At 53.2% G+C, this 27,239-nt stretch overlaps 1 protein-coding gene across 2 annotated transcripts in view; it reads right to left on the reverse strand.

Annotated features, from left to right (window-relative positions):
* Window positions 1–16,081: 16,081 nt before the first annotated feature.
* CSMD2 (CUB and Sushi multiple domains 2) overlaps window positions 16,082–27,239 on the reverse strand; it is a 215,475-nt gene continuing 204,317 nt past the window's right edge. For both annotated transcript variants that reach the window (XM_050326308.1, XM_050326309.1), the window contains 12 exons: window positions 26,425–26,598; window positions 25,167–25,340; window positions 24,305–24,378; window positions 23,439–23,550; window positions 22,886–23,065; window positions 22,336–22,401; window positions 21,637–21,798; window positions 21,413–21,525; window positions 20,592–20,679; window positions 19,796–19,934; window positions 18,814–18,989; window positions 16,082–18,249 (listed from right to left, as the gene is read on the reverse strand). In XM_050326308.1, coding sequence (XP_050182265.1) covers window positions 18,830–18,989; window positions 19,796–19,934; window positions 20,592–20,679; window positions 21,413–21,525; window positions 21,637–21,798; window positions 22,336–22,401; window positions 22,886–23,065; window positions 23,439–23,550; window positions 24,305–24,378; window positions 25,167–25,340; window positions 26,425–26,598 — 1,442 coding nt within the window. In that variant the 3' untranslated portion in view covers window positions 16,082–18,249; window positions 18,814–18,829. The remainder of the gene's footprint in view (window positions 18,250–18,813; window positions 18,990–19,795; window positions 19,935–20,591; window positions 20,680–21,412; window positions 21,526–21,636; window positions 21,799–22,335; window positions 22,402–22,885; window positions 23,066–23,438; window positions 23,551–24,304; window positions 24,379–25,166; window positions 25,341–26,424; window positions 26,599–27,239) is intronic.

Genomic DNA, 27,239 nt, shown 5'->3' on the forward strand with positions numbered 1-27,239 from the left:
TAAAAAATTGGGGAGCGAGCTGCGAATGTTTTATTTGCAAGCAGGAATTCAATCAAGGAATTAAAGATGCTGTGTGTTAATTTGGGGCCAGACTCTGGTTGTTTCCTGTGAGTGGCAAATCCAAACCCACCTCTCCATCATAAATATTCACCCAATAAACAGCAGATCGGATGCCACGGCAGAGAAAAGAGAGACTGAAACCCCAAGTGTCTGTGGGAATGAAACCGCTGGAAAGCATCCCGAGTTCGGGCCGGACCGCGCTCCAGCTGTGCAGCACATCTGGGGCCGCCGCCCGCCCGCGCAGCCCATCCCAACCCTCTCGGTGCCGTTTTCCCCACGAGAGGGAGCTGCCAGCCCGTGGAATTCCCTCTTCCAGCGATATTCCCGATAAACCCGTTTTTCCCGCTGCAAAGGGCTGCAGGATCCCGCCAGGGCTGCGCTCCACACTTTGCTTTGAGGGAGAGGGGGGGGAAAGGGTGAACCCCCTTTGTTCGACCCCTTCCTACCTCTGGGATTGACGTGGCAGGGCTGGAAGGCACTGGGAGAAGGGAAACTGGGGCACAGAAGTTTCCTGCAGGGACGCAGAGGGGCTGGGAGCTGTGGCCCTGGAGCAGGAAAGCACCAATTCCCGGGACAGACCAAGGGCTCTGGAGGCTGGAAAGTCTCTGCTGTGCCTGCAGAGCGTCCTGGGCATCCCAGGAGGATGCAGAATCCCCCCAAAATCTGGGAGGTCCTCAGTCCTGCACCCAGTGTGCACACCCCAGGCAGGGGTGGCCAGGTCCCTCCAGCACAGCCAGGGACACTGGTCCAGCTGATCCTGTGGCCTCTGGAGCCAACACAGCCTCCCAAAAAGTGCTGACTGCAGCTGTGAACGAGCTCTGCCCTGGCAAGGGGCAGCTTTGACCTTCCAGACACTCCCCAGCACATCCCATGGCACCAGCAGAGCCAACACTGGGTGCTGAGCCATCAGAGCCTGGCAAAGCCACTGTCTGGGAGGATTAAGAAGAGCAGGATTTAATTAAAATGCCAAGGAAGAGCTGTCTGGAGCTCTTGCTCTTTTCTCTCCCATCTGCTCGTGCCTGGTGGCTTCTCCTGGGAGCCTGCCCAGGTCCTTGTCACCTCAGCCAGTCCCTGCTCCCAGTGGTTCCAACCTGGTCGTGGCCAGGCTTGGCTTATTTTCAAAGCAAAGATGAGGGGAATCTTTTAAAATTCTCACAAGGGCTTCAGGAACCTGACCCTGCTCCCAGGCTCGTCCCTGCAGCTACAAACGGCCTGGGAACACGAAGGTTTGGAGTCCAGCACCATCTGTGGTTTCCAGGGGATGGGAAAGACAAAAGGGAAAAGTGAAAGGGAATCAAGACAGACAGACCCCTTTGGGTTTGCACAAACTGCCCTGCCAGACCTGCTGAGGCTCCTGCAAGGGCTGTGCTTCCCTTCCCACCTCCTTTGAAGGCCATGGGAAAAAGAAAAAAGGAAGAAGCAGTTTGATTTTTGTGGCCTGGAGTCATCAAGTTCCACCTCCCACTAGCCCAGGTGGCTCCAAGCTGGCCTTGGACACTTCCAGGGGTGGGGCAGCCTCTGCCAGGGCCTCCACACCCTCCCAGGGAAGGATTTCTTCCCAATATCTGAACTAAACCATCCCTTAGACCCACCAGCATCACCCTCACATCCCACCCCAGGTGACATTTCCCTGGCACAGGGGCCACCGAGTGTGCCCAGGGGCAAGGCTGGCACATGAATAATTCAGGAATGACACAAAAGTTTCCTTGAGCTGATGCATTGATTAGACCAAATTGCCTCCCTCACCCTCGAGGAGGTAAGGATGAGCTAATCACCGTTTGTTCTCTCTTGATAGATGATTAACCACAAATTAGAATATTAAACAGAGGACCTTGGGTACGTAAATTAACAGCTGAGATCTAAGCTAATTATTGGAGGAGCCATAAAACTGCTTATTTTTAATTCTTGCTGTTATTGTTTGATGGTTTTTCAGCCTCTTTTGGAGAGGGAGTTCTTTCTAAAAGGGCTTGTTCTGCTCCCTGTGGCTGTAGGAGCTGGGTCAGCTGGGACATACCGGGTGAATGACACCACTTGGAAGGCACAACCTCACTCTGCCCTTTCTAACTCAGTTTTCCAACCACCAGAAGCGAATTTCAGAGCATTCTGGGTTGGGAGGGACCCACAAGGATCATCAAGGCCAACTCTGCAGTGAAGGGCCCGTGCAGGGACTGAACCCACAAAATAAATCTCATGCTCCATCCAAAGCCAGGGAACATCACAGCAACCCTGAATGGCACTGGGAGGCACAGCAGGACAAGGTCAACCCCTCTTAGTTGGGGGTTTTAGGGCAGCAACACAATCTCAGACTGGTTTGGGTTGGAAGGGACCTCAAAGCCCATCCAGTTCCACTCCTGCTGTGGGCAGGGACACCTTCCACTGTCCCAGGTTGCTCCAAGCCCCGTCCAGCCTGGCCTTGGACACTTCCAGGGATGGGGCAGCTCCTCTGGGAAGTCTCCCAGAGCCAGATTCTCTGCAAGGAGCCCCTTGCAAGCAGCTCTGCTCCTCTCTGATCCCAATTAGTGGTGCCAACAGTGACAGTGGTGGCATCAGGCCACCAGCACAGAGAGTCCTGTCCCCTCCTTCCACGGGTCCTGCCACGGTGCTCCCACACCCGGCAAAGGGGGAAGGAGCTGCTGACAAAAGGCTGATTTAATTACTAGAATTGTTCTGATTACAGCCTGCAAACACTGTTATCTTGTAATTATTGCCAAGAACATGCCATTAGTACATGATTAAACACAACGTCTTGTGGGCTGCTGCTGATTGTCTGATGCCTTATGAACTTAATTACTTCGTGCTGATAGAGAGCAACTGGAGGGATGGAATGGGGCAGTGGCTCCAGAGGGGGAGCTGGGGCACCCTGCAAAGAAGGGGCCCCTCAGCTCCCTTTCCAGGTGCTTGGCCTCAGCCAAAACACAACCAGGGGCAGGATTGGCACCTCAGCCCTTCTCTTGCTCTGCTACGGACCAAGATTCCTCCCAGACAAAAGGTGGCAGGACAGAAAGAGTTTGTTCTGTTTGTGCAGATGGGGAGGTGGTTTTGGGGGTGTCTGGGGTGTCCCAGCTCCCCCATCCCTGGGAGCCCTCCAAGGATGAGCCCAGTGGTGCCTCCCAGCCCGGGACAGTGGGAGCAGCTTGGGTTCCTTCCAGGGAAAATCAAGTAGCTGCTGCCTCAGGGACCCTTCAGCACCTCTGACAGGCTGTCACCCTGCCCTGGTGACAAGGACAGACAAACTAATCCTGACATCTCATTAGCAGGATTAATTTGCAAGCTCGTTCTCCTCCCAGATGAGAAATCAGCACTCCCACTTTCCCTCCCGTACCTCAGCCACGGGACTGCCCGGGCTCCAACTGAGCCAAGAACAGGAAAAACACCCCCCTCCCCTGCCTGCCCTTCCCTCCTGCCCCAGAAATCAGTGCTCAGGGGGTCTCTGGTTGCTCACCTGCACCCCTCATGCCCCTCTGTGCTGCCTGCTTCCAGAGGATCCTTCTGGATCTGATGCTCCTGGGATGAGGGCTTGCATGGCATGGGGAAAAACCCTTGGAAACCTGGCTGGGCTGCTGGATCCCACCTCGCTGCAATGGGGGGAGTGGGATCTCACCCTCCCACCCCCCAGTCCCACTGGGCAGAGTCCCCGTGTCGCTGTGCCAGGGATGATGCTGTGGCTGGAGCTGCTTTTCCTTGATCCTGATGGATTTACTCCCTGTAACTCCAAGCAAAACCTGCTTTCCTGGAGTCAGGAAGGTGTTAAATGGGGAAAAGTAGAGGAAAAGGTGAAAAAGCTGCTGTTGGGGTGGGGTGGGAGGTGGGGGAGCCCCAGGATGGTGCTGCCTGACCCCGGTCACGGCTCTGGCTCCGAGCGCTGTTTGTGTTTCTCCTGGAAGATAATTCCCACTGCAATAACTTTGCTCCCATCAGGAGGCAGCCTGGTGTCAGATCCGGTTTTGTAACCCACCAAAAACGCCTTTTCTCTTTCCCTTTTGTCCTTTCTTCCCTGTCTTGCAGGGAAAAGGAGAGAAAATCCCCGGCAGATTTGCTGTTTATGGAGTTGCGTGGAGCGCGAGCGAATCAATACGACAAACTGCTCCCTGTGATTCCTGAATAAACGAGGTCCCAGGCAATTCAGCCGGGTGCCTGTCATGTTCAGGTACCCTGTGGATCACAGTCTGAAACGAACCCAAAATGCCTCTTTGCAGGATTTAATCACAGCTCCAAGTGTCTCATCTCTCTTCAGCATCAGCTCTCTTCGAGCCGGGCTGGAGGAGGCAGTTTGGGTGCCCAGGCAGGGAATTTTGGGGAATGGAGGTACAGAGGTGAGGAGGACGAGGAGAAAAGAGGACCAGTGGTCAAAATGAGAGGCACAAAATACCGGGGAAGATGCCTCTCCTTGTTTTTTCCCTGTTTGCTGGGGGTGGTTCTTCACCCCCTCAGCCATTTCTTCATCTCCTTTTGGGCCGCCCAGTTCGTTCCTGGAGGTCCCTGAGCCTCTTGGCAAAGGGCATCTTCAACCACACCAAATCCCTCTGCTCTCCCAGCTCTGCTCCCAAGTCCAGCTCTTGCTTGTTTCAAGTCAATATTTTTCCCTTTGTAGCTCGAGAAAACACAAATATTTGGCATTAATTCCCATTTCCTCTTCTTTATTTGTTTATTTACAGCCCGCAGAGCATTAAATCTCCACGTGTCAGCCACCAGGCTCATATTTCAGCCACACAATGGCCAGAGGTGCTCGGGGAGGACTCTGGGATGTGCAACAGGAGGGTTTTTTTTTTATTTTTAGGATTTGGCTCAAGGTGGAGCTGGATTTTCACAGCTTGGAGATTTGCATGTCCATAAATCCCAGTGCCAACTCAGTCAACATCGGAACAAACTGTGTCAACAGCGCTGGAAGAGAGGAGAAATATAACAGTGCCCACAGAAATCCATCTCTCCACAGAGATGGACTGAAAGGTGCTCTGTTCCTCCTGGGCTAAGCTGGCTCCCTATCTCCAGAGAGCAGGCACGGGGTTTCATGGCACTGCAAATCCAGCTCGGGGGCTCCTCGCACCGATGAAAATCCCCCGTGGCTCTGTGACAGAGCAGGCTGATCCAGGGTGAATTCCCTGGGCCAGTTCCTGTTTGCTCAGGCAGTTCTGAGGGGCTCTGTGTGTGTGTGACAGCTTCCTGCTGGATCAGGATCATTAAGATTGGAAAAGGCCTCCAAGATCATCAAATCCACCCTGTGCCCACCTTGTCCCCCGGCACAGAGCACTGAGTGCCACGGCCAGGCCAGGCTGGGACACCTCCAGGGGTGGGGACTCCACCACCCCTCTGAGAGCCCATTCCAATCCCTGACTACCCCTTCCATGGAGAAATTCCTCCTGATGTCCAACCTGACCCTCCCCTGGCACAGTTGAGGCCGTTCCCTCTCGTCCTGTCCCTTGTTCCCTGGGAGAAGATCCCGACCCCACTGCCAGAGGCATCCACTGACCCTGTGAGTTGTGAGTTATGAGGTTGAGGTAGGAGGGGGGAAAGAAGAGTCAAAATGGATTTTTTTCAGTTTGCAACCAAATTTTCATTGGGTTGTGGCAGGTCAGGTGAGGTGCAAATATTTTCTGGACCCACAGGGAAGCAGATCTTCTCACTTCCAGCTCTCCTTAACAATGAAATAAATGAGTCCACAGCACCCACGTCAGTGTGAGGGGCTGAAATCTGCTGATTGTCTGATCGTGTGGACACACAGGAAAAGGGTCTCTGAGGTGTTTTAAACCATTTTCTGCTCTTTCCACCCCCCCCTCCTTTTTTCCAACACCCTGAGCTATGGGGACCCTGCACGCTCTGCTTGTCGGGATCTTTCCCAAGCGACGGGAGATGTTTGGCAGAATTCAGAACCAGACCGACGCTCCCAAGGGGCATTTATTTTTTCATTTAGGATTGTCAGCTCCTTCCTAAAAGCACTGCATTTTCATGTTCCCTTTCAAACCATCCCCTTGCTCGTGACCTGCCCTTGTGCCGCGTCCCCAGCGCTGCCCACGCTCTCCCCAGGGCGGGTTTTACTCCCTGCCAGAACACGAGGTGGAAGGAAATCAATCTGAGCTGATGGGGCTCCTAATGGCAGGTTAGGGAATAAGGGAAGCATTAATATCCACCTCCTTGTAAGCCTGGAACAGTAGGGTCCCAAAATTCAAATCTCTTCTGCTTCAGGGACTTTAATGAGGTAAAGATGAGGCCTGACCCTCGAGCCACAAGCTCCTGCTGCTTGCCCAAAGGAGTAACATCATCACCTGCCTCCTGGGAAGGGAAAAAATGAGCAATTCCAGGGGAAATGTTGGTTGTTGGGAGCATGGTCGGGAGGGTGGGGTGAGAACTTCTGTGTTTGCTCCCCAGGACAGTCCCTGGGGTCTGCAGTGGACAAAGAGATGCCTCTGAAGCTCCTAAAAGGAGCCAAAATAAATGAACCTATAAATATCTCTGTCCCTAACTGCTCATCTCGCAGTTGCAGATGTCCTTTGGCGCTGGAAATCCCCTTGGCCCCTTTTAGCTTGTCCATATTTAATGGGAAATTAGGTCTTAAATCCTCCGTCTCCTTCCCGGCTGCCGGAGGAGGGCGAAGGATTGGCCCGAGGCCAAGGGCAGGATCAGGACTCAGCATTCCTGGGGTGAACCCAAGTGTTGGCACCTTCCTCTGGGAATCCTGGCTCTGCCTTTTACCCACCCTGGCCATAAGCAGAGGTTGGAGAGAGCTGGAGCCACCAGAGCCAGCCTCAATAACCGGGGGGGAAGGATGGGGCGTGCCCTGCTCCACGTACCCCTGTTCTCCACCAGCCCCAAATGTCATTTTATAGTTATAATTTATGATTTTATGATCATATCGTTACTAATCCTCTATATTAGCTATGTTTTATATCATTATTTATTATATTATATAATTTTTATCGTTATTTCCCAGCCACAAGCTCGTCAGGCTCGTTCCCAAGGGCACGAGGCCACCATGACATCCTCCTTCCCAGCGTGTGCCCCCATAAACCTGCTCCACAGGGGGAGATAGCAGGGAGAGAACAAAGAAATATTTTAAATAATAAAGAAATTCTGAGGTATTTAAGGGGGATAAAGAAAAAAAAAAGAAGGGCTCAAAAATCAAGGGTTTGCGGAGAAGGGCTGGGGAAGCTCAATTTTCCTGCCGTGTGGGAGGGAGGTGATCACCAACATTCCCAAACTGAGCATCTCCTCCAGCAAGATATCTGCACGTGGGGCTCAGCCCCGTTTCCATTTCTGCTGCAGGGGCAGCACAAACCCCAGGGGATATTTTGCCACCGGTTTGTCCCAGTGCACACGCTGGGAATTCCCAGGGCAGAGCCCGTGGCCACAGCAGGGCGAGGAAACCCCACTGAGCCATTGGTAGGGCTGCTCCTCCTGCAAATTCCCATCCAGGAATGCATTGATTCTGTGCAATCCCCACCTCAGACACAATTATATCTCCTAATCTGCTAAAAGCCAGGATTTATCCCCTCTTTGATAGGCAGCCCTTTCCCTCCTCTGGTGTTTAACCTTAAATCCCTCTCACACTTTATCACCACGCAAACAATTTGGGGAGAAGGACATTTTAAATGCTGAATTAACATACAAATGTAAAAAAAAAAAAAAAATCCCACCTCAACAACCCAAACCCAAGCCCTGCAAGAGCAAGCATAAATATGGAGCAAAATAATTGTGCATTAATGCTAATTGAAACAGTGAGGGCCCCACTTAGGCCATTTGAATATGCATCAATTGAGCAAAGTATTAATGGAACTAAATCAAAAAAACCCTGATAAAAGAGCCACTGCTTCCTTTTCACCATTAATATTGTTAAAGTGTTTTACATCCTGGGAATAATTGTTTGTTTGTGGGTGAGAATTAACCCATAACTCAGCAAATCATTGCGTGTTGCTGCCTTTAATAGTTATTATTATTATTATTATTATTATTATTTTGATATTTCTCTGGGTGGTGCTGGATACCCACAAAACCAAATCACAGCCAGCACTGGGGGGGCTCTTTTGGGAAAAACAAAACAGTCACAACCAGTGTGGAGCTGCTTTAAGTTGCTTCCTTGCCTCAGTTTCCCCAGGTTGTTCTCTCCTCTTTCCCTCCTTGGCCAGGAGCTGCCTCATCGTGGTCCTTCCCAAAACCATCAGCACCCTCCTTGGATGGAACTGCCCCCCTGTCAAGGTCCAGCACAGCATCTGCAGGGGCTGAGGGGCTCCCAGTCCCTCCCTCCCCTCCATCCCCTCCCCATTCCTCCTCTTTATCCCGCTGGTTTCTCTCCAGCATGGCAGCATCCATCTACTCCAGGTAGGAGAGGGGATGGAGCTGATTCCTCCCTGCTGTAAGCACAGGGTATGGAAAATCAGGCTCTGAGGAGGCTGGAGAAGCTTTGAAGGTGGAAGGAAACGATCCAGTCCCTTCCTTTAGGAGGCAAAATGCCACGTTCCAGCCACCTCCTCTGCAGGTGTCACCTTCCCTGCCCTGGGGGAGGTGCTGGCTTTGCACAGGAGGACGTTTGAGCAGCCAGAGCATTCTCCAGGTGGCACCTGGCTGCCAGCTTCCCAGCCAGGCAGCTCCAAGGATGCTCCCAGGGCATGCAGGCAGCTCCATCCCTCTCCGGGTGGGCTCGGTGCCGCGGCACGGGAGGGGTTTCCTCTCTGTGGGCAGCACGGCCCGAACTGAGGCAAAAATCAGCCCCGGTGTGCAAAGAAAACCCGGCTCTTTGCCCTCCTGGGGCAGCTGGAAGGTGATGGCAGGTTTGTCCCTGCCGTCCTCTGTGCCTGGCAGGCGGCAGCAGCACGTGGGCCGAGCCGAGGGAGACGCAGCTCCGAGGCGGGGGACAAATTGCTGGGGACAGTGATGGATGGCCTGGCTGTGCCTCCCCTGCCGCTCCTGGCAGCTGGAGTTAACTCCAGGATGGCTCCAGAGCAGGGGCACTCGCATCTCCCCTGACCCAGCTGCAGAATCCATTATCTGCCTCCCCCCAGTGCCCCCACCCCGGAGGGTTCGTACCCAAGGGGTCCCCCCGAGCCACAGCACAGAGGTGGCTCCAAGGCACAAAAACATCCCCCTTGGAGATGTCCCCAGCTCTGTAATCCTCCTCTGGGGACACAGAGCTGGTGAAGAAGGTTCAGGAGGTCCCCTCTGTGTGTGTTCCCCCCCAGGATGGTGTGGATCCCCCTGCAGCCACAGGGATGCAGGCAGGTGATGCCCCACGGATCCATCACATCCATGTGCTGCACAGGAATGGGAATGCTCCTGGAACACTCAGCAGACCCAAAGCAAAGCCAGCCCACCCCACTCACCTGGACTCACAGGACAGACCCCCCTCTTCCCAGAACAGCCTTGCAGGGAGGGGTTAATGCCTGGTACAATTATCCCTGGATGCAGAGCAGGGACCGCTGCTTCCTGTTCTAAACTGAAATAATGTTGATTGGGCCTCTTAATGATGGTTTGCCGTGGAGCTAATTAGCTCCCAAGCCTTGGCAGATGCTGGAAGGGGGTCAGTCCCAGCGAGGCAGCAGTGAGGGGGCACAGGAGGCTCCAGCACCGTGGAGGGGCTCCCAAGAACCCCCCATTCCCAGGGTGCAGGGTTTGTGTGATCATTTACCCCGCCCTGACCCCCGATCTGGCAGCTCTGGCACTCGCTGTGGTCACTCCCTGGGCTGCAGACAACGCTTGGCTGTGACATCCTGAAACCACACTCTGCTGCCAACATAACTGTGCTCCCATCTGTTTACCAGGGGGTTTCCAAAGGAGCTCAGCACATCCCAGCTCCGACCTGGCAGCTCCAAAAAAAAACCCCTCTCTCCGCTCCTTCGGTGCAGCAGCATCAGAATCCCAGAATCCCAGAATCCCAGAAGGGTTTGGGTCGGGAGGGACCTTATGGATCATCCCTATTCCCTCCCTGTGACCCCTGGGGGAGAGCTCTGGGCTCCCTGTCGTGCCAGGCAGGTGTGAGCCCCTCTGAGCCCATCCCATGTTCCAGGGAGCTCTGCAGGCCGAAGCACCTTCCATGGCTCCTGACCTGCACAGCACCAAACAGAGGGTGGCACTGGGCTCTTTCGTGGGGTGGGAGCACAGATTTGAAATAGTTCTTTTCAATTCTGTGAAGAATTTGCTGGTAGGACACGGAGCTGACACGCAGGGACATTGTCTGCCGAGCTCCTGCAATTACAGGGCTGCCCTGGAGTGGCTATCATTTGCTCCAACAATGTTTTCCAGGCACTGAACAGTGGTAGAAGCAGGGAAAAAAAATCAATAGCTACAATCCCATTGGCTCGATGGCGCCGGCGAGCCGTGCTCCAAAAAACACGGAATTACTTCATGGAGCAGAAGGTTTTCAGTCGGCCAGAGACGATTCAGTGTCTGAGGGGGGGAGAGGTGCCGTGTGGGAAAAGGCTCGCTGAACTCCTGAGGCTTTAAAAAGCAGATCTGGGAAAAAAAAAAAAAATTAAAAAAAAATCTGATTAAACGTGTAAGGCTGCAGTGACAGGGTGAGCAAAGCTGCTCTCCCAGAGCAGTGCCGGCATGGAGGGAGCAGCAGGAAGATCACGGGCAGGAAAGCTGCAGATTTACCAGCTCAGAGGGGAAGTTTGGGGGTCTAAATCTTCAGCTGAGCTGCGGCAGATGGTGATGACAGAGAAGCCCTCCCAGCCCACCCCAGGTGTGGGCACAGGGTGGGCTCCGTGGGGATTTCTGGGGATGTGAGGAATGGCAGAAGATGCTCCTGGAGCTGTCCCAGGGTTGGAGCAGAGCTCAGCGCTCCCCTCCCGTGCCCTCTGCCGCCTCCTCCACTTAACCTTGCCCAACCTAATTTGTCTCTGAAAGGTGCAAACACGCCCCTCCAATTCCGAGGCTTTATTTAATAACCCTGGGTGCTGGAAGGGGAGGGAGGCCAAGGGTGGCTGCAGAGGTGAAGGATTTCACAGCCCCCCCCGGCGCCGCGTTCCTAACGAGCTGAAATAACTGTTTAAAAAAGGGCAAACGGAGCAACATTTCCTGCCAGTAATTCCTGTCCCTGCCTCGCACCCCCTCGGCTCTCCATCCTGGGGCTGCAGGGCTAACTTAGGGTTATATTTAATTTATAAAAAGCGCAGTAGTAAATCACAGGTGGGGGGAGAAACCACCAATTCAGCCTCTTCCCTTCCTCCTGCGCTCCACCGTGCGCGCAGGCAACACTCAGGGAGTTTTCCAGGGCTTGTTTTTGCTGGAGCTTGGATTATTTTAGGATGGCAGATGGTTGTTTTCTGAATAAGTTGTAGCTCGGGGTGGGGTGGGGATTTTAGTTTAAAATACGAACATTCCAATTAAAAACAACTCATGAATGTTTGGAACGAACCAGTTCCTGAGGGCAGGGCCCTCCCCAGTGCCTTTCCTGGGGGCTGTGGCACTGCTGGGGCACTGCCCAAGGCCCTGCAGCCATTCAGGGGCTGGGCATCCCATGGGATGCTCCCGGTGAATTCCTCCATCCCGTTCCTGTGGCTCTCTGAACCCAGCTCGCACTCAAGAGTGTCGTAAAAAGTGCCTCTTCTGGAGGCAGGGATTTTTCCAGGGTTCCAGCACTGATGGGACTGGGAGATTGGGGGCCGGGGATGATGAATTTTGGCACCCAGAGCCTGGAAAAAAACCTGGTTCGCCTGATTTCTCCAAGTGGCTCTCCCTGTGGCTGTCCCAGCTCCCACAGTCACGTCTGGAAGAAATCAGGGAAGGAGCCACACGCTTTTAAACTGCCCTAAAAGCGGCTTGGCCACAGACTTGACTTAATGAAGTGTTAATAGAAGAGAATCTCTCATTAAGAAGCCGAACTGCGGAGCTGGTGCTGGCTGGCGGGTTGGACTGCGAGCGGAGAATAATTAGAGATGCAAAGTGTAGCCCGAGCCCTTTGCTCTCTCCCAGCTGCCGTGCCGGGCTCTCCTTGGCTTTTTTCCCCCTGCAGAAGCAGCTCCAGCTCCACCGCAGGGCAGGAGCTGCCTCCTGACCCTCCTTCCCGTGGAATCAGAGCTGTCTTTCCCCCCTCTCCCAGCGCGTTTTTGTGTATCCACATGATTTATTTATGCAAATGCCTCTGCTGTTCATAAGGACATTGGGAGGGACCTTAAAGATCATTTAATTCCAACCCTCTTTCCACGGGCAGGGACACCTTCCACTGTTCCAGGTGGCTCCAACCTGGCCTTGGACACTCCCAGGGATGGGGCAGCCACAGCTTCTCTGGGCAAAGCTGTGCCAGGGCCTGCCCACCCTCCCAAAATCCCATCCATTCCACTCTGACATCACCCAGCAGGCCCAGGGCTGAGCCTGCCTGGTCCCAAACCCCCCACCCTGTGCTCCAACCAGCACAAACCACCAACCCTTCTGCCCAAAACCACGCCCCCTGACCGAAAGCAGAGGGAATTACCGTGCCCGTTGCCAAACCAGCATCCCTTAATTCCACGGGTGGCCACGATGTGATAACTGTAAATGCTGTTTTTCAGCAGAAACTGCTGCAGAACTCGGGATTTGGCAGCTCCAAGCCAGGCCTGAGCTGCAGTTCGTTAACACTGTTGATTCCCTCTCCCCCCACCACCCTCGAGCATATGTTGCAATTTGATTACATCCAGTAAATCTGTTCAGCAAACATTAATAACCTCCTTCCATTCTATTACTCTTTTTCTCCCAGCCCAGTTATCACACATAAATATTTCCAATCATCTCCCTCCATAAAGCCAATCCAAGGGCATCACGACCCGATGATTTCACGCTGGTATTGACATATTTATTGGAGGCTGCTGCGCTGGCAGGGCTGGAACACGGAGCAGGGAGGGAAGCCAAGCACAGCAGCCCAGGGAAAAGTGGGTTGTGCTCCACTGGACCAGTGCAATCACTGATCTGCTGCTCTGCTGGTGCTGATGCTGGGGATGTGGGATGGCCTCCTCTCCCTCCCTCCCCTCCCCAGCAGCGAGTGGTGTCCCAGATCCTCTTGGACTGACATGAGGGTGGGATTCCTCTCTCATTTAGTTCAGCCACAAGCCCAGGAGATGGGGGTTTGTTGCTATTTTCAAACCCCTGAGTTGGAAAAGCCCTCCAAGATCAGAGTCCGACCGTTAACCCAGCACTGCCAAGGCCACCACGAAGCCACGTCCCCAGGCACCACATCTCCACCTTTTCTGAACCCTTCCAGCCCCTTCCAGTGCTTGAGAACCCCTTCAGTGAAGAAATCTTCCCTGATGTCCAACTTAAACCTCCCCTGGTGCAGTTTGAGGCCGTTTCCCCTTGTCCTGTCCCTTGTTCCCTGGGAGCAGAGCCCGACCCCCCACCCGGCTCCAACCTCCTTTCAGGTAATTTTGGAGAGTGAAAAGTCTCCCCTGAGCCTCATTTTCTCCAGGCTGAGGCCCCCCCAGCTCCCTCAGCCTTGTTCTGGCAGCTCCCAGTGCCCCAAACCAACCTCTCACACTTCATTAATTCACACAGACTTTGAAACTTCTTCTTCTCCCCCTTCCAAAAGCTGCTGGAGCTTATCAAGAGATGAAAGATTGAAGGACATGCATAATTAATAGCCTGGCTTTATTTAAATAATTCAATTTTGCCTTCACATCTGCATTCTTCAGGTAGGGCTTTAATTCTTTAATTACAGACCATCGTGCCACGGTGCTTTGCCTGATTAACAGTTGGAAATTAAGGCTGGATTGGAGTGGGGGAGAGAGATGTGTCAATACAGAAATAAGAATATAAAGTAGCTTGAGGGAAAAGTAAAGTGTCTTCAGCTCAGCAAACCTATTCCACTCTTAACAGTGCTAAAGGAACAAAAAGCACCTGAAAGGACCAAGCAGGACACATTGCCCTGAGGTCCCATCCCAGCACCCAGGGAGCCACAGCACCTCCAGCTTGGTGGTTCCTGCCTCTGAATCCTGTTTTTTCAAGCTTATCTTTGCTGTCCCCTGATGGTTTGGTGGGTTTTTTGTTAGTTTATACCCTAGTAAGAATTATTGAATAATTCAGGGGTAAAATGTGGATGTCAGAGCAAGACTGGCAGAGGTTTGAGGAAGAAGAGCAACTGGACAGAGGGTTTCTGCCACTTCCTTCCAGCAGCTGGACAAACCTGCTGGAAAACTGGGCTTGGAAAAGCCCTGGGAATGCCAGCAGTGCCCAGGGGAACACAAGGCTGGCAGAGGGGGTGCCTGCTGCCAAAGGCACCAGGCCCTGCCCACCCTGGTATATTAAATGTGCTGGGAGGATGATAATGATTAATTGTCTCACCTGTCTGTGAGAGGAATAATTTCCTGCGGGCTGAAATAACTAAACCAGCTCCTTTCCCACACTAATAGCACTTTGCTGTCACACACTCCTGAAATCCAGGCACTTGGCATCTGTTTGGCTAATGAGGACACGGCCAGGGCTGGCTGCAGATTCCCCTGGGAAAGCCAGGCCTGCTCCCAGACCTCACTTTTAACCTTTTCCCCGGGATTTTCTTGTGCTGAATTCCCACAGCCACAAACCAACCCCATTCTGCTCCCCTACCCCACCTGCACAGGGATGCTGAACTCCCTGACAGGTAAATGCCTCCTGAGCCCTGGTCTGGAGCTCCCACCACAGGGATAAACGAAATTCCACTCTTTTTTTTTATTATATTATTATTATTTTTTATTTTTTCCCCACTTTGGGGTTTTTTTTTTAGGTCTTCCAAAGCCTGGAGAATGAATTATGCATTTCCCCCCCTAGCACTGAACTATAAATTCTCCTCTTAGTGCTTGGAACGTTTCTGAAGCTCGGGAAGTTCCCTCCACCTGCAGAGATGCAAAATCCCAGCTAAATAATACAAACCCATGTCCTACTTGGGGTCTCATTCAGGTGCAGATTTCCCGTGGGTGCTGCTCATTTACCTGCCCTTGGGATGGATTTTCTATCACTCACCTGCTCAGAGGAGGATGGGAGGAGCTCCTGCACCCCAAATCGTGCCCTCAAGGCTCTTCACAGCCTGTTTTTCCATAGCCAGGAGCACCTGGAAGTCCAAATGCAGAACCCAGGACTTTGGAGAGCTCTCAAGAGTGTCAAAACCAGGCTCAGAACCCTGCCTGGCCTGGCCAGCTCAGGTCCTAAACAAAGACCTGATGTCCCAGAGAGCCAAATCCCACAGCTCCCACCACCTCCAAAGAGTTAAAACACTTGGCAGAGCTCTGGATGTGGTGGTGGAGCAGCATCACCTGGTTTTAATGCATCTCTGACAGCCAAGGTCACCTCACCCTGCAGGGGAACAGGGGAGGAGGGGAAAAGCTGATTTACAGCAGCCATCCCGTCGTGGCTGGGATCTCCAACTCTGGGGCTGCAGCCCCAGCAGAGGGGGGATTAATCCACGTCCCAGAAAACATTATTATTATTATTATTACTATTAATTTTATCCCTGTAACCAGCCAGAAGAGCTGACTGTTGCCCACCTTTAGGGGACAAGCCACAGATGGGAGGTGGCCACGGGCAGAGTGGATTAAAGCTGGAGGAGGGCAGGGCTGGGTGGGATACTGGGAAGGAATTTTTCCCTGTGATTTTTCAAAGGGGCTCTGCTGATCTGCCCTGACAGGGGGGCAGGAACTGCCAACAGCCTGAGCATCCATTCCTTGCTGGAGGGGGGAGCACAGCTGGGATAACATCACATCCCATCAGTGCAGAGGGGTGGGGAGGGAGCAGGATGGCAGATGTTGGATTGGTCTGATTCCCCACGGATGAGCTGCTGCCTCCACACAGCACGGACACATCCAGGCTGAGCTCCCCTGGACTTCCCTGGGGCAGAGGGAGAAGTGGGGATGGGGGAAAAGGGCTGGTCTTGCTTGACTCTTCCATATTTTCCTCCTGCTGCTCCTCCCTGAGAGCTGGGATGTGCTTCCAAGCAGCTGGAACGTCAGGAACCTCGTGTGTGTGTGTGTGTGAGAATCCAGAGGATCCTGGAAAAAAAAAACCCCTTTGGCAGCTCACGAGAAAGGCACCAGGGAATGTAAGAAAAGCAATGCAAAAATTTATATTTTATTTTAAGTCAAAAATTTAAAATAGCTTTCAAATTCAGCAAAGTATGCCTGAACACAAGGAAAAGCCTCATATACAGAGACAGATAAATTAAATTGTATATACTGCAGACAAGCCAGGTGTATGTATAGATTACATATGTACACTTTTATGTAAACCAGATTTATACATTTTATTACATTTACAAAAAAAAGCTGATCTTCCACTACTGTTTACTACAATAATGAAAAAAAACATTTACATTGGGTTTTCTTTTAACTGTACAAACTTTTGATTCATAAAAATATATCTCTGTACAAAAGAGGATTTTTCTTTTTTTGTTAGTTTTTCTTCCTTTTGTGGTTTTTTTTATTCTTTTTTTTTTTCATGTTTGTTTATTTTTTTACCTTTTTCATTTCTTTTTTTTTTTAACATAATGCAAGTCCTCTGGGCACAAGGATGGAGAATGTCACGCATCAGGTCCCAGCCAGCTTGCAAAAAAACTGGGATAAAAACCCCCCTTCCACTTCCTTTGCTACTTGGGCAACAGCAGAAAAAGGTACTTAAATGGGTCAAAAGCAGCAAGTCTTGCTCAGGCAGAGCTTCCCCTCTCCCTGCCTGTCCCCTGGCTCCTTCTCCCACCCCCCCAAGGGATAAATCACAGCACCTTTTCCTGCTTTGGGCAGTGGAGGTGGCATTTTTTGGCAGGCTGGCTGTCCAGCCACGGGGCTGGAGAATGCTGCTTTTACTCTAAGAGCACTGGATAAGAGACAGAAGTAAAAAAAATAATATATATTTATATACATATACATACACACACACACACATACACACAGAGTAAAAGAATAAACAAACCAGAAAAAAACCCAAAACAAACAAACAATCCAAACCTACCCTGTGGTTTTTCATTAGGCAGAACCTCAGCTGACATCAGGGAGGGGAAAACTAGAGCTTGGATGTGAGTGTGGATGTAAACAGCACCCCGGAGGTTTAATGCTGACTTCCCCTGGAGTCTCCTGTAAGAAGCAGCTGCCTGGGTGCCACGGCTCCACGTCAGCTGCATTTCACTCACACCTGGGAAATGCCACTGCTGCCTCCCCTGGCTCCAGCCTGGCCCAAAAAAACAGGGACTCAGAGCAAACAGCCTCAAAGCCTGGATCAACAAGAGCAGCCCTGCTCCTCGTCAGAGGAGGCCAAAGTCACCAAAGCATCGCTCCCTTCTCAGGCAGGAGAAATGTCAAGCTGCCTTATCTGCTCCCCTGGAAGCCCAGGCAACCTCTGTGCCCCTGGGAAATAAAGGGAGCAGCTTTGGAGAGAAATTAAAACTCTTATTGCATTGCCATTTGGAGGATCAATATGGAAAGGGCAAAGGCTCTTGGATGCTCTTTTTTTGGGGGGAAATCAGGATTTGTTAAGAGTTCTTCTTAAAGAGGTTTTTGTCCCTGGGTGTCTGTCAGCGGTTTCCTGGTCAGGGGGTTTGGACACAGCTCAGATCAGCAGCCAGAGAGGGGGAGTGTTTCCTCCCCAGCCCTGAGAGCTGCAGGAGTGAACAGGGGGGCAGAAAAACCCCAGCAAGAATGCCCAAAGGAAAACGAAACAGGGAAGAGGGGAGAAGCTTCCAAAGCTTCGCTTTTCCCCTGGGAAGGTCCCATCTGAAAACTCTTCCTCTGCCAGAGCGCCCTGGGGTAGAAAAAAACAACAAACAAATATCCCACAAGCCCAAACACAGACAGAACAAGAGCTCGTCCTTTCCCATCCCGGTGTTGTCCATAAATCCAGTCAGCACCTTGTGCACAACCTGCCTTTGCCCCTTTGTTGCCCACGCTCTTCCCGCAGCTGGGGGGCAGCTGCTGGGACCCCACGCATCCCACGGCTCCCTCCGGGAACACACCTCCAGGAGCAGGTTGGAAAAGCCTTCCCAGGTCCTCCCCTTTGCCCAGGGAAGTTGGGCTGAGCCCCCCTGGCAGGGTGGGAGGGAGGAGCTGAGCAGGGGCAGACCTTTGGTTGGCTTCGTGATCCCACGGTGGGACGGAGAGGGCAGGGAAGGAGGGCAGGGGACAACCCCCAGCAGTCCCTCAGGAGTTCACACAACGTCCAACGAGGTGCAGCAGCTTCTCCACAGCCTCAGCAAAGGTTGGGAGGAGGGAGATGAGGAGGGGAGATGGAGACTAGTGAGGTGAAACACAATCATCCACCAGACACCGACCCCGGAGGAATCTGGGACAAGGGGAAGGAAAAGGAAACAGCCTGTTATTACACACAGAAATGCTGGGGGAGCCTGCAGTGGCTTCCTTATCTTCCACTGAGGACATTCCAGTCTGGAAGGGCTCTACAGGCCATGATTATGGTATGGGTTTGGCCATGTGGGGAGATGATCCCTTAGAATATCCTGAGTGGGATATTCTAATCCCATAAGGACTGAGTCCAACTCCTGGCCCTGCACAGGACACCCCAAGAACCACAAGGTCATCTGGGCCATCTGAACAGCTCTGGGGGAGCTCCCTTTGACCCACGGCTTCAAAACTGCCAGAGGGCAGGGTTAGATGGGGGGTATGGGGAAGAAAACCCTCCCTGTGAGGGTGGGGAAGGGCTGGAATGGATTGCCCAGAGAAGCTGTGGCTGCCCAATCCCTGGAAGCGTCCAAGGCCAGCTTGGAGCAAGCCTGGGCTAGCGGGAGGTGGAAGGGTGATGGAATGACACGGCTGGTCCCTTCCAACCCGAGCAGTCTGTGATGATTTCAGGGGTGACAGCAGTGCCCCAGCAGTGCCCCAGCTCACTCACCACGCTGGGGTGGGGGCTATACGGCCGTGCACACCGTGCTCACTGTGAACTCGGCCTCGTTGGCCATGATGTCCGTGGGCTGCAGGTTCCGGTCGTACATGGGGTTCTCGAAGGTGGCCCGCACGTTGGTGTTCTCATGGCCAGCATAGCCATTGAACGGGACTTTTGGTCTTCTCCTGCAGCAGGGGGGGAGCAAATCCACACAGCAAATCACACAGTCACAGAGCATCCTCAGCTGGAAGGGACCCACAAGGAGCATCCAGTCCAACCCTCAGCCCTGCACAGGCCCAGCCTCAAGAGTCACCCCCTGTGCCCCAGAGGATCAGCCAAACCCTCCTGGAGCTCTGGCAGCCTTGGGGAATCTGGTCAGTGCCCAACCACCCTCTGGGGGAAGAACCTTTTTCTAAAATCCAGCCTAAACCTCCCTGACACAACTTCAGGCCATTCCTGCAGTTCTACCCCTGCAATGGGCAGGGACACCTTCCACTAGACCAGGCTGTCCAGAGCCCCATCCAACCTGGCCTTGGGAGAGAGGGAGAAAGAAAAAGACAGAGTTGGTTTTGAGGAAGGTAAACCCCTGGGGGTGAGGCATTCAAATCTGACTGTGGATTTGCAGCACAGCAGCTCCTGGGTGCTACTACAGCCCTCCCTCTGCAGGGCTCCCACAGCAATGCTCTGATCAGGAGAAAATACTAATTTAAAACATATGCAAAGCCAGCTTGAACGCTGGAGGATGGAATTTTACTTTGCTTTATCCTCCTTGATGGAGGCCACAAAGCTTATTAATGGTCAGAGAACCCCTCACTGCTCTCTGCCCCCAAATCCTCACCCCTCCACACGGCTTTGCTTCGTTACCCTTTCACCTTCTGAATGAAGAGAGAAACCAGATCTAAGGGGCTGGGATTTCAAGTCCAGCTCAGTGTTTCTGAGAGCCCCCGCCCTGAATTTGTTTCCCTCTTGGCATCCCCTGCCCAAAACCCACCTGTGTTTGTAGAGATAAAGCACAAACCCTGCAATAATCAGGGCGATGAAAGGCACAAGAATGGCAGCTGCCACAGAACTGCTGTTGGATGCAAAGTGGTGTCCTATGGACTCAGGGTCGGTTTCCATCATGCTGATGTCTGAAACACAGCAGAGGGGAACACGTTTTTTTCAAAGCCAGCACTGCAAAGAAATGGGGCTTTGCTGGGGTTCCAGGGGCCACCAGCGACAAAACGAGGTGGTTGGACAGTGGTGCTGGAAAAGGCAATCAAAAGCTGCTGAGCTGCAGGTGGAGGATGGTCTGGACATCCAGCCTAGCTTAGGCAGCATCATTTATTTAGAACTGCAATTAAAGAGAGATGTAAATAGATTTATCTTGCCAAAATGTTCCAACTTGGATGCATGAAGTTGGGCTTTAAGGGAGACTTTGGAACGCAATAACGAGCACCTAATTCTCCATAAAGGTGAGAATATTCCAAAAATCCTAAGAGATTAAAAGCTCAAACCACAATTTAAGAGGTATTCAGGAGCTTAAACTTGTCTGGTTTAAGCTCTCAGGAGCCTCTGGGATTTCTGAAAGGGCGATGGAGACACTTTCTGTGGCAGAAACGGGACTTGGGCCTGCCAGAATTTGGCAACGTGGAGAAAAACTATGGTGTTTTTTTTTGTCCAGGTGCTGTTTGTGGCTCCAAAAACTCTTTCTGTCTTTGAACAGCAGCCTGTTCATGCACCACCAACACAGAGCTTTCAGAAGCCAGGGGGAAAGAGCAAAAAAGCCCCAATCTGAGGGATCTTACCAAGTCTCTGAAGGCCGAACTGCCCGAAGCCTTTGCCCCGCACGAAGCCCTGGTACACGAAGGTGCCGCTCGAAGACTCTGACGAGACCTGCAGTGACAGGAGAGGGGAGATCAACACATCTGCCCAGCGCCTCCCCGGGCTTTCACACCCATCTTAGCACAGCCCTTTCTCAGGTTCAGGCAGGGCGTTAATTTGATTCAATTCCCCGGAAAACCGCGGCGCTTTCGGAGGCGCCTCTCGCTGCCCCACGGCTCGAGGGGAGGGAGACAACAACAAAAAAATCCTGTTTGCAATAAACTCCAGAAGACACTGCTGATCCCAGAGGGAGAAAACAAAGGCTCTGGGCCACAACTGGCCACGGGTCAAGCAGATGCACATTTCTTCCAAGCTCCAGTGGATCTCTGAAGGGCATGGGAAGCTCCCAGACGCAGGGCAGGGGGGGGATGGGGTGAGGACTTGGCTCCATTAGGGGAGATTAGCTCGTTTTGCTTGATGGTTAGCAGACATAAAATGTTCAAATGGAATTAATCGCGGTGCTTTCTCCTCAAGTGCTATCTGGGAGTCGCAGAGATTTCAAACCACAGGGCAATGAAGCCACGAGCAGCTGGAAAGGGAGCACGAGGAGCTGTCACGCCGTGTTACATCCTGTGCTGGAAAAGCGCCCTGTGTGCCCTTCAAGGACTGGTCACTGGAGCAGCCTCATCCTGCCACCAGCTCAGGGAGTTATCCCTCAGCTCCAGGGAGAGAAAAGCCAGGCTGTGACAGCGAAGGGAGGAATTGTGTGGGTGGGTCTCGTGTCCGAGGTGCCCCCTGCACTTACGTGTCCATCCAGAGCCCATTTATCGTTTTTGAACTTGTTGACGAAGATCTCCACTGGCCCCATGATCTGGTAAACCTGGAGGAGCAGGTGCACATCTTCCTTCTTGTAAATGCCTGCAAAGGAACCGACCTGTGAACTGACTTTCCACCTGAGAGGGCAGAGAAACCCCCCTCATCACCGGGACAAGTGTAAATCCCCACAGAAAGGCCACCTCGTGCCCTCACCAGACACCTGGAGCTCCACACCGCTGTGGTCTATCAAGGTGGCGTTGACTTTACTGGTGGCAGGGTCGAAGCTGGTGACAGACAGCATGGCAGGCTGCTTCTTCCCCAGGTACTCGTAGGAGCCTTTCCACAGGGAGTTCCTTGCGAACACGTCCGCAGGCACTGCAAAGCACAGCAGTTGGGGATGCACCAAAACAGCCCTGCTGTGGGTTTCCAGGTTGTTTTTTTGGTTTTTTCCCAGGAATCAAAATAGAGAAGAATTTCTTTCCTCTTTCTTTCTTTCTTTCAGTTGGCAGATACGTAATTAAAAATCTCAAATCCCACCCTCTGTGCCATCACCGCTGAGGACAAAGCCAAGGAGAGGAGAACAAAGGAGCTGACATGACCTTAATTTGGTTGTTCTGACAAAAAGCAGCATGAAAGCTTTAAAAAAAACCAACCCCCAAAATAATTTATTATGAATAGCTAACAAAACCTATTAAAAAAAAAAAAAAAAAAAGGGTTGAGTGTACAACCCTTGAATCCCTGGAATGCCCCGGGGAGGGCAGGGGGTGTTGATGCACAACTTCTCCAGGGAAGGGTAGGGGTACATGGGCTGCTCCCACCAGCCCAGCAAGGCTCTGGGTTTGGGGAGGGCTGGGCAGGGGTGGATTTGCCAAGGGCACTGATGAGCCCCACAGGGATGATCCCACCCCGTACCTGAGACCTTGGCGAGCGGCGGGTCCCGCGCGGTGCCCACGGGCCTCCCACTGGGACGGACATCGGCTGGAAGAGAGGGGAGATCCACAGTGAGTTCCCAAGCAGCTCTGTGCCAAGGCTGGACTGTTATTATTCCTCTGTGGCAGGTAAAAGTTGGGTGAGGGAGAGGACAAAGCAGGTGCTTCCAGGCCCAAAGCACCCGCCAGCAGACCCTCAGGTGGCTCTGGGGGATCTTCTGGCTGTAGAGACCCTTCACGTGGCTCCAGCTCCCACCAACTGAAAACCAGGCTCTGATTTTCCTCCCCTTTTGAGGGGGGAAAAAAGTCAAACCCAAATGATGCTCTGGACACCTCTGAACCCTGACCCCAGAGCTGAGTCCCCAGGTCTCGTGCCACAGACCGAAAACTGCCTTTGCAGGACGTCAAGGCTCAGGTTCTCTACAGCCAGGAGACAAACCCAGGGCTCTGGTGGGGGTGTAAGGGTTCAGTGACCCCTCTGCAGAGCTGCTGGCACACACAGACCCAGGGTCACCCCCTGCCCAGGGCTTTACCCAGGCAGATGGGGGGTTTTCCTGTCCAGCTGCCGTCGGCCTTGCAGGTCCTGTGCTCGGAGCCTCCAGTGAGGTAGAACCCGCTCTGGCAGGAGTAGATCAAGGTGTAGCCCAGGGATGGCAAATCCAGAGCTCCCACGTTGGCATGGGAAGGTGTCTCCGGCTGCTTACAGTGGTGAGCTGGAAGGGACGAGGGAAACAGAGATGAGGGACACCACCCATGGGACACAGGAGGGCCAAAGAGAGACCCCATGGTGTCAGCAGGGACAGAAACCTCCTGGAAGAGCTTTTACCCAACAGCTTTCTCTGCTCACTGAGAAATGCCATGCCTGGATTTTTCCCAGCCAGGTGAATGAACGAGAAGATTCCCATTTCCTCCCCACCCTCCCAGGGGAGGATTTCTTCCTCATCTCCCAATCTTCCTAAAACCTAATACGTTTCCTCCAAGAATCTGTTTTCTCACAGCTCCCTCCCAAATTCCCAGCTCTCCTGAGGCAGCAGTTGGCCCAGGAACACCTCCAGCCTGGTTCCCTGGGCCATTCCCGGGACTTACGGACACAGTCGGGCTGGACGCCGCTCCACGTCAGGTTGGGCAGGCAGGTCCTGGTGGTGGAGCCCTGCAGCAGGTACCCCTTCTGGCACTTGAAGAAGATGATGCTTCCCACCTGTTCCAACAGCAGATAAAACACTGAGCTCCCCAGTGCCACACTGGAATAAAAAGGTGCTTCTGGAATTTTCCACGTTCGCTGTTCCCCCTCGTCCTGTCACTCCAGACCCTTGCCCAAAGTCCCTCTCCAGCTCTCTTGGGTCCCCTTTAGGGCACCATTTCCCTGTCACGCTCTGCCCCAGCCCCCACAGCCCCCCACATGAGCTCCAGGGGCAGCTCCCGACTGCCAGCTCAGACAAAAGTCAGGCTTATGGTGTCTCAGTATTAATTAAAACCTAAAATTAGTTCATTAACCCCCAGGATTAAGATAACTAATTAGCAGCAAAAGTGAAGGATCCACTTGGCAGGGGTAACCCCATGGAATCAACTATCCCAGCCCTGTGCCAGAGCAGGGAAGGGGCACCCACATGGACAGCACTGGAGGCTGGAGAGGGAGCACCTCAGGGCATCCCTTGGGGTTTCCTCCCTCCATTCCCCAGATTTCCTGCTGCATGGGAGCTGAGATAAAGGAAAACACCTACGGAGTTTGGCCTGGAAGTTAATGGAAACGCGAGGAGCAATTACACCAATAACTACTAATTAGCGCTGCAATTAATACCATACACAGTGCACTGCTGGTTAATCCTGCACAGACACACCCCGAGGTCTCACACTGGGATCACATCATCCCAGGGGGACACACGGATCCACGGCAGGGCTCAGACACGGGCTGAGCACGGCGGGTTTTGGGGCTCCCCCCGCCCTGGCAGTACCTGGTATCCCTGGGAGTTGTTCTGCATCCCAAAGAGGGGCACGCCGGGGTCCGCACACGTGGTGAGGCTGGGGTCTGCAAAAACAGGGGGTGGGAGGCTGTGGGAGCCACCTCAGAGCTCTGCACACAGACCCTGCTGTGCCTCTGCTCAGCTGCAGTGCTGGGATGCTCCAGGACCTGGCTGGGGGGGGCTGGAGCATCCCAGGATTCCCAGCCTTCCTTCTTCCACTTGCTCAGCACCGCTAGGAGAAGGACCACAAACCTCACAGCAAATGTTCCCATTAACAGGACTGTGGATGACAAGGAGTGAACTGAGTCCCCCCAAGCCAAGAGTGGGACAGGAGTGGCTGCCAGCAAACTGCAGCCAGAGGATTCCAGAGCACAACTTCTCTGCTCCCACTGGTTATTTTTAGGCCTTTATTCCTCATGATGTGACTCATCAGTCCCTTCCCACAGACACGGTGCTGTCTCCAGGCCCTGGAGATGTTGGTGAGTGACTAAACAAGGGCCACAGAACGTGGCTGATTTGGGGCTAATTCATCTCCCATCCTTTGGCTCTGCTGAGCTTCTGTCATTTGTCACTGCTGCAGTTTCCATGGGAGCCCCCTGATAAATCACTGCCTGGAAAGTAAAGAAAGAAAGAGCCCCATGGCTGGGGGAGGCACAGGGTGATGGATGAGGGCAGAGCCTCAGCCTCCTGGCTGGGCCTGGGGAAGGTCTGGGTGCTGAAAATCTAAAGTATCCCAAAAACAGGGCAACAAAATGCTCATTTCTGCAAACTCAGAAAAGAAAACCAACAGGGAGGGTGGGTGAGGGCCCAAAGCTCTTCACTTTGCTTGGAAGCAGGATGTCTGTCCCCTTACCTATGCAGCTGGGCTGGGTCCCACTCCACGTGCCATCAGACTGGCAGAACCTCCGGGCTGATCCCACCAGCACGAGCGGGGCCAGGCAGGAGAAGGACACGGAGGAGCGGTAGGTGAAGCCTCTGTCCTCCCTCCTGCCCTGGGCTGGGGTGCCTGGGTCACCACAGAACACGGCTGGAACGGGCAAAGGCACAACAGCACGGCCATGAACCTCCTCAGGACAATGTTAATAAGCTAAAGACAGGTCTGTGATCAGCCCACACCCTGCCACCAGCTCCACGACTGACTTGGGAATTGGTGGTGGCCAAAGCACCGCTGGCTGCTCTCCTTGTAATTCATTTCGTCAGTGGCTGGTAATTAACTTGCACCTTCTCCCCCATCTTTTCCCTTTTCCCCTCTCTTTTTCCCCCCTGACTGCAGGCTTAGCTTCCAAATGTATCCCTAATTGCACCATGTCACTTTGCCACGTGGTTCTGTGTCACACAGAAAGCCCACTAATTATCCAGGATCCAGGGAAAGGTGCAAGGAACACGGGGAGGGCTTTGTGTGGTTTAATATGAAAATGGCTATTGTGCAGCTGCCAGCCTCTGGAAAAGGAACTCAAAGCTGCCTTTAGCATTAGGAGACACATAACTCGTATTTTTTGGCATCAGTTGTTGTATCAGGCACACGGGTTTCCACCCAGCCCCACTCTGCCCTCACAGAACATTCCCAGCTTCTGCTGCAATGTGGAGCTCTTTTCCAAAGGCTTTTTCCCACGGCCTTTGGCAGCTCCAGGAGCCCTGACTGCAGCAGAGCCAGTCACTGGGGAGACACTGGACAAACACCCGGTTTTGAGGATGCCTGGTGGGCAGGAAAACCCTCAGCTTTATTCCAAGGGTGACCTCACATCTCTGTTGCAGAGGTGGAGTGACCAACCGTGTCCCCAGGGCCACCCCCTTGCAGGTGGCAAACCAGTGCCCCCAGCAATCTGGCTGCTGTGGGAGGTGGGGAGGGCATTCAGACTTGGAGGCAGAGGCACTTCAGGCATCACCACAGCGTGAAAAATCCCCGCTGGCTTCAGTCCGTGGCCAGCTTCCCTTGGGCCCGGGGCAGGAGGCACAGCGAGGCCCCTCCGCGCCCTGGCACCGCCACGGCAGAGCCACCCAAATCAGCCCCCCAAAATCAGCCCCAGCGGGAGCAGAGATGATGGAAAGGGCATCAAACAAGCGGGGTTTGCAGCGGGACCCTCCCGGTTCCTGGGGGAGCCCCTACTCACGGAAGCACTGGGGGACGTCCCCGCTCCAGGTGCCGTTGCCCTCGCAGGTCAGCACGGCGGGCAGGGACAGCTGGTACCCCTCCAGGCAGGCGTAGCTCACGCTGGACCCCCAGCTGAAATCCGAGCCCACCACCTTCCCGTTGGGAATGGCCTGGGGGGCTTTGCAGGTGATGGCTGCGGGGGAGACAAAAGCAGGCTCAGGTCCCTTCACTTCTCGGCTCCGTTTTTCACCTGGGATCAGAGTCACGTCCTGCCCTCCCAGAGCGTCCCTTGGGAATGGCACAGACTGGGGTGAAAGCTCCAGGATTTCACTGTGAAGTCTGGAGTCAAATAAATCATAGAAAATGCTGGGCTGGAAGGGACCCACAAGACACCCCAACAATCCCACTCTGTCCCTGAGAGCGTTGTCCAAACCCTCCTGCAGCTCTGGCAGCCTTGGGGCTGTGCCCACTGCCCTGGGGAGCCTGTTCAGTGCCCAACCACCCTCTGGGGGAAGAACCTTTCCCTGATCTCTCTCCAAATCAGATTTCTGAGTCAGTTCATTTCCAGCTGAAGGGAAGAATCTGCCCTGACTTGGCGTGAAAACTCATCTCGGATTCCCTGAGAGATTGATACATTTTGGACAACCTGGCTGAGTTTCGGATTAGCAGCTAAAGCAACAACCTGTCGGTATTTCATCCACTCTGGGGTGCTTTAATATGACATTTTTGCAGTGCTTTGCTTTTCAGCTCAGGGGAGCATTGGGAAAGATGCTAAACCTGTGCAAATCAGCCTGGCCTCCAAATGAGACTCTTGGCCACACTCTGGATTATTCC

The sequence above is a fragment of the Myiozetetes cayanensis genome, unplaced genomic scaffold, assembly GCF_022539395.1.
Source record: "Myiozetetes cayanensis isolate MyiCay16 unplaced genomic scaffold, myiCay2020 scf31, whole genome shotgun sequence".
In the NCBI taxonomy this organism is placed as follows: domain Eukaryota; kingdom Metazoa; phylum Chordata; class Aves; order Passeriformes; family Tyrannidae; genus Myiozetetes; species Myiozetetes cayanensis.